General features: G+C 37.3%; 1 protein-coding gene across 1 annotated transcript; it reads left to right on the plus strand.

Annotated features, from left to right (window-relative positions):
- The first annotated feature begins 1,330 nt into the window (after positions 1-1,330).
- On the plus strand, positions 1,331-9,748 carry LOC103706265 (gamma carbonic anhydrase 1, mitochondrial). Its single transcript, XM_008790321.6, has 5 exons — positions 1,331-1,582; positions 3,957-4,100; positions 8,110-8,235; positions 8,543-8,694; positions 9,171-9,748. Exons 1-5 carry the CDS (start codon positions 1,468-1,470, stop codon positions 9,450-9,452), a joined length of 819 nt encoding a protein of 272 aa, XP_008788543.4. The 5' UTR covers positions 1,331-1,467; the 3' UTR covers positions 9,453-9,748.
- The last annotated feature ends 1,044 nt before the right edge of the window (positions 9,749-10,792 follow it).

Raw genomic sequence — 10,792 nt, forward strand, 5'->3', positions numbered from 1 at the left:
CCATCCATCAAAAAGGCGAGCCCAACTCAGTGGCCATGGTCACTGATCTTCTCCCTCTCTCCATGCGGCGATGCCCTCCTCCTCCTCCTCTCCATCCTCTCCCTCCTCAACCACGAGAGCCACTCCACCCTCTTGTCGATCCTTAGGTTGAGCTTAACCTACCCATTGAGTAGTTCCAACAAAAATTGGCCTATCCAATCACACTCACACAATTGATAGCGGGTCGGGTTAAATCCAAGTAAACCCACCCAAAGATCTTGCTTCCTCAGAAGCTAGGCTAAAGGAGAGGGCTCGTTTGATTGGGATATGTTAGATTACAAGGTAATCTAAAAAGAAGGATTGTAGGGGAAATAATTTTTACTATAATTATTTGGTGAAAAACTTACTTCGGAAAATGATACTAGAAAAAGATTACTACATTTAATTGGAGGTAATCCTATATGAGAATTTGGCCAAATTTTCAACAATACTCTTGAAAAAATAATAGGTGTTTTTCTTAATATGAAACATGAGGAACATGACTCCATTCTTTTCTTGCTACTAATTTATCAGACGGTCTAAGAAAAAACGTGCTTGGCTTGCAGAAGTATACAGACTCAACATAAAGTCCACCCAACTTATTGAATGCTCTAGATTTAACATGGACCCTTTGCTACTTAAAACCATATATTTAACATGAACTCTAAACTATTGCATATTTTGTTTCTCAAGAGTAATCTATGATAGGATCAGTCAGAAAATATGCACACCATCATGGCTCAATGATGGAAATTAATTGAAAAAAAAAATGTTGCTGTTCTTCTATTTTGTAAAAAAAATCCATGATTATAGTATAATTAGATGAACAATAATTCATACAAAAGCAAGCTACTAGCTGGTTTGCATTTGCTCATGAATAAAATAGTTAATAATTATTTATTAAAAATAAATAAATAGATTAAGATCTGTATGAATATCAATTAGCATAATTTTGTATTATTTGTATCATGTACTTTCTTACTAAATATTTGAAACATAATCAGATATCTAACCTAGTAAAGAAGAGGAATTCACTCCACCCTAGCTAATTATCATTCGTAATCATAGTTTAAGAATTTTGTTATAGCTAATCATGCTTATCAATATAGCTCATAATCATAGTTGAGGTCATTTTCATCGAGTATAAATTGTCTCCATTGATAGTATTTATTTTATGTTCTTTCTAAGAAAAAAATAGTTATAGACCTGCTTTTTTTTTAATCATCTTTTCAGTCTTTTTTTTTTTTTTTTACCCATGGTAACATTACCCGTGATTTATTTTCTAGATTACCCCCACCAAACGGGCCGGGAGGAGCATTTCCATATAAACCCGCACGAGCAAAGGAAAACGCCCGATTCCAATTCCAGCCTCTTCTCTCGGCTTCCGGATCACACTGCGAGTTCCTCCCAAGCCCCCAAATCCACGAACTTACTCCTATCGGTGCGAGCATGGGGACGCTGGGGAAGGCGATCTACACCGTCGGATTCTGGATTCGGGAGACCGGCCAGGCCATCGATCGCCTCGGATGCCGCCTCCAGGGCAACTACTACTTCCAAGAACAACGTAAGGAAATCTCCAATTTGATGCCAACTTTGGCGATTAAATTTCTCATCTCAGCTCGAATTTCGCATTTCCTGTTAAAAAAAAAAAATTGACTTTTACTTGGGTAGTTTATAAATCTTTTCGATTGGATTCATTTCGCTCTCTGTGTATCTGCAAACTCAAATCTGGTAGTGAACCGCAAATCGTGATTCAAGATTTATTTTGATCACATGTGGATATGATTGCGGAAAGGTCTATGAGGCCATTTCACCTTTAGTTTGTTTTTATTTTATTTTGGTATTTTTGACCTCGTCTTTCTAGTTTTTTTCTTTTTCAAGTATGTATGTGGATTTTTAGCCAAGATCATGGGATTTTGGAGTTTCTTTATGTAAAAGGCGTGACGGGATCTGCGTTTTTTGTGCTTTTTCTACTTTCAGGGTTTCCTACTTAGATGTCTTTTCAACTTGTTAGTAGCGGAGTAAATATAGTTGGGTAACTAGGGTTACAAGGTCACGGAATTTTGTCCCATATTCTCATTTTCTCCTATTAATTTACCAAGCAAGACTTTCTCATGATGCGTAATTATTATTTGATGTTAGCATTATCATGAGCTATCAATTTCATTGGTGCTCTAATAATTGGATTAAGCCATGGCAAGTTGCAGTGCCTGCCAATTCAGGAGTGCTTTTGTGAAGATGAAGGTGCTATTGATAGGCATTTGAACAGTCTGAATTACCATTTGATTATCATGGCCTAAATCAAGAATTGATTATCTTATCTGTGTTTTGAGAGTATGTCATTATTGGAATGGTGTATATTAGCACTATTGCTAACCTGTTTAAGTTTCTTTGGGGGTCAACTCAAAATGTTTCCTTGTTCGGATATTAATGACTGTCGTGGAAGATATGTTTTATATTTTGGTAGTGCCGAAGCATAAAGCAGGAATGTTGTTACTTAGACGCATCAGAATTGTGCATTGATGTGGAAAGAAAATGTTGAAACACTTGATAAGGTGTAGGGAAGATGAACATATATCACTGGAAGAGTTGGAGGGACTCTTCTAGTAAAGCAAACTCGATCTCCTTTTGCTCTTTGTAAAGAATGACTAGTATTGCTCTTCGGATTGATTGAACCACATGCAAAGTATGCACATGAAGCTCCATCAAATTTTTCTCAGATATTATCTTAGAAATCCTGGGAAAACCAGAATTTCTCAAATAAGTATTCTTATTCTTTGGGGAGCTGAGATGGTTGATTGGTTCGCTGGAAATTTCTTTTGATGTACTGAATTTGTTCATTTTGTTACCTTTACTCTTTAGAATGTTTAGCCCACATTTGACTTTTCTTTGAATGTTGTATGACTTCTTCATTCATTTTACTCCTTGCATAACCCCTTATGCAAATACATTGGAATATTAGATACTCTATTTTCACTAAGTTTTCATGCTAGGTGACAATGCTTGACTTAAGATGACAGGGTTATTCAATTTATCAGATTATTCATACTCTAGAAATCGGATGTTACTATTATCAGAATCACTGTGATGACCTGATTAGCAAGTTAGCTAAGGGGAAGTTTGAATGCCTGTATTCCTTATCCCCCCGATGACTTCTGATTGGTATTGATCACCATTTGAAGAAGATGAAAGAATGAGCTGTTGGACCACTTGAACAAGGAGATATGTTTAGTCTGGTCATGACCCTGTCTCGGGTTTAGTCTGGAAAACTGAACAATGAGATAGGAATCACAGCTACCACTAGAAATTCGAGCAATTCCAACTACTTTGAAGTGGCTTTATTTGCATCATCCAAACTCAGAATCTCCAGGCATTTTCGTTTGTTCCTGGTAATACCATGGCATAATCATTTAAAATCATGATTACTCTCATTTTTAAATAATTTGTAAGTGCAGCTGTGACAACAGCTCTTTGCAAAAATCTTCTCTGTTGCTATTCTGTGTTCATGTCATGTTTTCTTTGATTTGTTTCATTAGAGGATAGGAGAGTCTATCAGAAAGTGTTTCACAAAGACCATGTGAAACTGTTTTTGATACATGAAGATTTTCATATCAATATGTTCCTTCCTTTATCAGCTTTATTTTCTTTAAAAAAGAAAGCTTTGATGATATAGGGTCAGGGTTCCTCCTTCCTTCATTATCTTCATATTTGCATTTGGTAAACTTTTCTATATTTTGTAATGTTTGCTAGGTTCTTGCAATTAATTTTGTGATGTCAAAGACCTCCCTTGTAAAGTTTTCTCTAAATATATCATTCCTTGACTTTGTATAATTACAGATAGCTATCATGTTTTCTAAATACATTTATAGATAGAGCACAGTAAGCCTATTCATTTTTTGAGTGAATGGTTGTTAACATGCAATGATTGTTTATTTCAGTGTCAAGGCATCGTACACTCATGAATATATTTGACAAAGTGCCCATTGTTGACAAGGATGCATTTGTGGCTCCAAGTGCATCTGTCATTGGTGATGTTCAAGTGGGTCAAGGATCCTCAATTTGGTATGGATGCGTATTGAGAGGTATACTTCTTATCAAATTTTGAACATGATTGTGTAATGTTTATGGTGTTCGATATTTATGCTAAATTTTCTAGGATGCACACTTAGATAATTTGACATATTGATCTAATCGAAATATCAATTTATCAATAGTTTCTATCCTGGCTAATTTTTTATTTAAAAAACGATATCCTAATTTTGATATTCATCTGCTTAAAAAGAAATTTTGATTAGTTGAACTTTTGAAATGGTTTCTTCAAGTCCAAATTCTGTAGTATAAATAATGTGGAACAATGATTTATCTCCTTTGCTATACGTATCTGCTCCTCAAGGCATTATGGTAAAAGATTTTGATCCTATCTTGTACTTTTGTTTTGATTTCCATTTAAGTATGACATGATAGTTTTATAAACCAAGTTTACAGGCTTCTTGTGTCTTAGAGTGGTTGTGTATAAAGATGTGTTTTACACGCATATTTATGTGATGGCTCTTCTAAAAGTGTAGGAAGATGAAATATTAATGTAGAAATCTGGACTCTAGAAGGTTAATACTGGAAATTCTTTCTGAAATTTGGTTCTAAAATTAGTTATTCTGTTCAAAATTTGGATACTTGCTGTGTTTTCATATCTGATTTATTGCTAAAGTCAAAATATCTGCATATGTTTTTGGTTGAATAATTTTGGCTGGATATGAGTGGATTAATCTTCTTTAGTTCTAGTGTGTTTGAAGTCCTGCTTCTATTGGGTTGATACCCAACTTTGGAAGCATCTAGCCCCAATCAATTCAAGCTGGTCAAGCCCAAGTCAGAAATGGTTAAGGCCCAAATCAAGCTTTAGAGGACAACACAAGGCCTATCATCAAGCTCAACGGGTGTCATGAGGCCCATCAGTTAGTTCATTCGTCAAAAGTGCAAGTTAAGCTCAAAAAGTTTACACGAGTCCCATCACATAATTATCAAAAGCACAAATCAACCTCAAGCGAGCTGCACAAGGTCCAGCACTAAGTTTATTGAACAAAAGCTGAAGTCTAGCTCAGAAAGGCTATAGAAGGCCGAGCATGAAGTTCATCGCTGAAAATCCTAGTCTGGCTCCAGATGGGCCCCTTGATTCCTGTCAAACTAAATCCATGGGAAAAGCACGGTAGCTTCAAGTGGGTTGCATAAGGCCAAATACTAGTCAAAATCTAAGCGGCGAATGGTTAAATCACATCCAAGTTAGGGTTAGTCCTCAGAACCTGCTCAAATTCAAGCTAAGGATAGTCATCAAGCCTTAATCCTATCCAAACGGGAATTAGTCCTCTGGCTCTGGTTAGAACCAATTAGTGTTAATCCTCTGACCCTTCTCAAGCTCAAATCAAGGTTACTCCCCTGACCCTATTCAAGTCAAAGCTAGGGTAAATCATAGTTGGTGTCCCTTTTCCTTATGTGGCTAACTCGACCCTTGAGTCCTAGTTGGCAACTTTTTTCCTCATGTGGGAGTTAGTCTTTTGACTCTGGTCAAATCCAAAGTCAAGATTTGTCCTCTGATCTTGGTCAGGTTGGTCCTCTGACCTTAGTCAAATAAAGTCAAGATTAGTCCTCTGACCCTGGTCAAGCTAATGCTTGGGTTAGTCTTCTGACTCTAGTCAAATTCAAGTCAGGGTTGGTCCTTAACCCTGGTTAAGCTTATATTGGGGTTAGTTCTCTAACCCTAGTCAAATTCACGTCAAGGTTAGTCCTCAAACCTTAGTTAAACTTATGTTGGGGTTAGTCCTCTAACCCTAGTCAAATTTAAGTGATGGTTAGTCATCTAACCTTGGTCAAGTTTGTACTAGAGTTAGTTATCCGTCCCTAATCAAATCCAAGTCAAGGTTAGTCCTTTGACCCTAGTCAAGCTTATGTTGAGATTAGTCTTTTGATCCTAGTCAAATCTAAGTCAAGGTTAGTCCTTTGACCCTAGTTAAGCTAATGTTGAGGTTAGTTCTCTCATTATAGTCAAATCCAAGTTAGGGTTAGTCCTCTGACCCGCTTAAGCTCGTGCTGGAGTTAATCTTCTGACCTTAGTCAAATTCAAGTCATTAGTCTTCTAATCCTGGTCATGTTCAGATTAGAGTTAGTCCTCTGACTCTAGTCAAATCCAAGTCAAGGTTAATCCTTTGACCTTGGATAAGCTCATCCAGGGGTTTGTCCTCTGACCCTAGTCAAATCTAAGCTAGGGTTGGTCCTCACCTTGGTTAAGTCAATTCCAAGCTAGGATTGGTACTTTGGTCCTAATCAAGCTCGGGTTATGATTAGTCCTCTGTTCAAATCTAGGCTAGGAACAGTCCTCTGGTCCTAGTCAAGCTCAAGCTTAGGTTAGTCATTTGGCCCTTGTTAAATCAAGGTCAAGTTAGGGTTAGTCCTCTAACCCTTCTTGATTCCAATTAGAGTTAGTCCTCTAACTCTACTCAAATGCAACTTTTGACCTCCATGTCATTAAACTGGACAAAACCATACAAATTCAAGCTCAATCTCCCATGTCATTAAACTGGGCAAGTTCAAAACAAGATGCTAATGGATCTCTTTATCTCTAAGTGGATCCATGTTCTTCTTGCTATCATGCACATTTGCTTCAACTTACAGCATGCGAAATCATGTATAAAGATCTATTCATTCTATTTTTGATGTAAACTGTTGGTGTGCCTCTGGTTAAGCCATGTAATATTGAGCGAGCAGATTAATGAAATTCAGATTTATATTTATTCTGTTTTATCTTCTTTCAACACTTGTGGACAAGGTCTCTTAATCAAAATTGCCCCAATGTTTGGATGTAGTTAATGGTGAATTCTTGAGTTCACTGGAAGCCTTGGGCCTACATAAAAAATTATTTAAAAAAAAACCTCTCTCATAAGGTGAATTTCAGGGGGTCATGATCAAATATCTCATTTGTTCATAGCATGTCTCACCAAAGGAGAACTCCTTTTGAGGAGTAGATTTATGATCCTGCAAAGCCTTAAGGTTTTATCATGCGAAATGCCGCATGGTCATCAGGTGAGGCAGTTGTGCAGGAGCTCCAAACTCCATGGGATATTTCATTTGAAATCCTATCTTAAGTCTTTCACCCATTTCTACATTGTATGCATTCTTGTTTTCCAAATTGCTAAAATTAGACTCGGTAGACTATTTCTCATTTCATGTTTCCTATGCAGTATCCGAAGTTCTGCTGACTATGAAGTCCTTTTTACTCTGTTTTGCATATTAATTTTAATTATTATTGCTCATAGAACTACCACTTCAAATGGATATTAGGACAAGATTAAAAATTGAAAAAATTGGTTATGATGGTTAAAAAATTATTCCAAATGCCATGGTTTGATGGTTAAAAGGATATTCCAAATTCCAAGAAGAGGATTTTTGATACGAGTTCTTGCATCAATCTTAAGATAGTCTTTGTCATTTTAGCATTTAAGGATTTTAAAACAAATCAGTGCTTTTATATGTAGCTCATCTCGCATATGTTTCCCATGTCATGTCATGTTACGTAGCCTAGTTTTGGGAAGATCTCTGTTGTCACATGAGTCATATCTCATCCAGCTTATGCAGCAATAGCTTGTAAGACATCAATGAAAATGGAGATTCTGGATGATCTGAGAGATGAGTATGAATCTCTGGGATTGCGATTTTTTGATTTTTCATGTTCAAATATGAATTGCTTGGGGAAAAAAATGTTCTGTTACAAAGGAGTTAGATGTAGGAAAGTGGCAACCACATATTTTTGGTGTATTTCCTTTGCTGTCTTGTATATCAGCCAACAAATTACATATCAAAAGAATGACAATGACAAGCTCTTTTATAGAAAAAGATGAGTTGCTGGAAAAGTAATTGTACTGTCAAAAAGGGGTCAGGTGCAGGGAGATCGCCACCAACTGATCTTTGCTGACATCTAGATTCTCCACTAATGACATCTTCAAAATGATGTTTAGTGGCACATAATTTTTATTGCATTTTGGTGGTATTTTTTCCATTTTCTGATGGTCATTTGTATCTAAAAGTTCTAATATCTCATTTCTCCAGGTGATGTGAACCGCATCCGTGTGGGATCTGGAACTAATATACAAGATAATTCACTTGTGCATGTAGCAAAGTCTAATTTAAGTGGGAAGGTCTTGCCGACCATTATTGGAGATAATGTTACAATAGGTAAGTATTATGACACTAATTCCATTATTGGCTTATATTTCTTGTCAACTGATTCAGTCAGGCCCTATGGATATTCTTCAAGCCATGTGTCTTGTTTTAGTTCCTCTTTTCTGTATGTTTTTACTGAAAAGCTTGATGGCTGATACCTCACTGAATCTAAACATTCGGATGTATCATAATACAAGATTAAGAATGGATTCTTTCTCTTTCTCATCTAATTGCTATGAGGTCCAAAAGGATTACAAACTGTAATATCATCTTGTAAGCTGATTAACCATTTTGATGTTTAAGAGCTTGAATATTACAGGTCATAGTGCTGTCTTACATGGATGCACTGTCGAGGACGAGACTTTTGTTGGTATGGGTGCAGTCCTGCTTGATGGGGTTGTCGTGGAAAAACACGGCATGGTTGCTGCTGGTGCCCTTGTAAGGCAAAATACGAAGATCCCATGCGGAGAGGTAGTCTTCACCTCTATTCCATAATACTTCCGCACTCTTTGCTTTCAAAGAATATTGCATCTGCCAAAGCTTATGCTCGCACAAATTCTAGGGTTTTTTTGAGCAATGATCTCTGGAACTGGCACAAAGTAAGCAATATGCGATATGCGTAGAGTATTACCTCTTGAATGGCCTTTAACCCAGATACTAATTTGACCTGGATAAGTCAAACCATCCAATTTGTGCTTTTCATTATATCTTCAAAATTCTTATGGCAATGACAAATTCACTGCAACTAATAGCTGTTTTTAGTTTTTTAATCAGCATAAGTTCTTCCTATTAATTAATGCTTTTGTTCAATACGCCAATTTTAGAAGAAAAATTCAAATCCTGACATGTAAAAAGACAGAGGCGAGAATTAATTTGGCCTTTGCTTATTAATTCTATCTTGTTGTGATTGTGTTGACTGGTTAATAAAATTTAAAATCAAGTGACAGGTATGGGGAGGTAATCCAGCAAAGTTCCTGAGGAAGCTCACAGAAGAAGAGATTGCTTTCATTTCCCAATCAGCAACCAACTATTCCAATTTGGCCCAGGTACATGCTGCTGAGAATGCTAAGGCATTCGATGATATCGAGTTAGAGAAGGGGCTGCGCAAGAAGTATGCTCGCAGGGATGAGGATTATGATTCAATGCTTGGAGTTGTTCGAGAAGTACCACCAGAGCTTATTCTTCCTGACAACATCCTACCCAACAAATCTCCCAGGCCTTCGCAATGAATCATGTCAGACATAATCAGCCATCTTTACCACATTGCTTTTGGGGATACTGTTATTGGATGGGAATGTCGAAGGAGTCTAATGGCTTTTTTTTCTTTTCACCTTCTCAATAATCTTTGGGTCAGGCTGCATTTTAGAATCGGCCAAAATACTTTTTGGATTATCAGATTTTTTATCGGGTTCCATCTGAGATCATGTGTTGTTCCAGGATTTGATGCAATGAAAGAACTCTGAATGGACCGTCAAGCTCCAGCATAGTTTGGGATCTTGAAGTAATTCATGATCTTTATATACAATTCTTTTGTGCAACTTCATTACTATGCTATCTTAGCAGCAGAAAATTCAACACAACTGACATGTTCTTGTGATTTATATAGTGTTTTCGCTGTGCGCATTCGATATGTGATCTAGAAAAATAGCATACACCTTGTGTACTGAATGGTGCTATAATATATTTGCTGCAGAATATAACTTAATTTACCTGCTTGATGATTTTAACATGCTTCTGCCATGCACTAGGATTTCCTGAAATCCATCGTTGCAGATTCGCCCGACAATAATCCTACACCATGATCGAACCGGTAAAAATGGGATGAGAATAGAATGGGAACTAGATCACTCTTGGGCAGTAAGGCAGCTGTACAAGGCAGCCCAGGGGCTCCTACGACCTGCCTGGGAGCTGCCCCAGGCGTCCAGCTGAACGCCCCAACACTCACAGTAACACTCACACAGATGGTTAGAGTTCCCAACAAGCCTGGTGGTCAGCTTCCATCCACGTATTTGACTTAGGATATGGTGCCCAGATCTTTATCAATGTCTAATATAAAACGTTATATAATTTTTTAATCATTATTTTTTTTCCTTTACAGTTGCATGATCATTACGTCTTAGTGCCATTTGGTTGTAATCTTCGTTTGACCATCGCATGAAATCAATTGATCGAGGTATCCCGATCTTTTTCCTGGAAACATATGCTCGAGTAAGGAGTAACAACACAGAGAAAGGCCTCTTAAACCCCATCATTATCTTCATGATGGATTAAAAGGTGGTCGAGACCGATGTCTCACTGTATGCAGATGAATGGCAGTAGCAGGCTGTAAAAGGAATGATGCATAAACCTTAAGACTTGCACCAGAGGTAGCATTTTGCCCGGTCACTGGTCACTAGAAATGTAGAGTGATCTCAGTAGCCTCTGATCGAGTCATTTGCCATCCCAGTATCTATGCTATATTTGCGATGGCTGACTGTTGATTTTCTTAACGCTACACTAGTTTTATGTCAGAGACGGGAATTTTGGTGTCAGCCCACTTACTGGTGCATGTCGATAGCTCCCATTTATT

Source organism: Phoenix dactylifera, chromosome 8 (assembly GCF_051530095.1).
Source record: "Phoenix dactylifera cultivar Ajwa chromosome 8, Ajwa_hap1_PhDact_Kaust_v1.1, whole genome shotgun sequence".
Taxonomy (NCBI): Eukaryota; Viridiplantae; Streptophyta; class Magnoliopsida; order Arecales; family Arecaceae; genus Phoenix; species Phoenix dactylifera.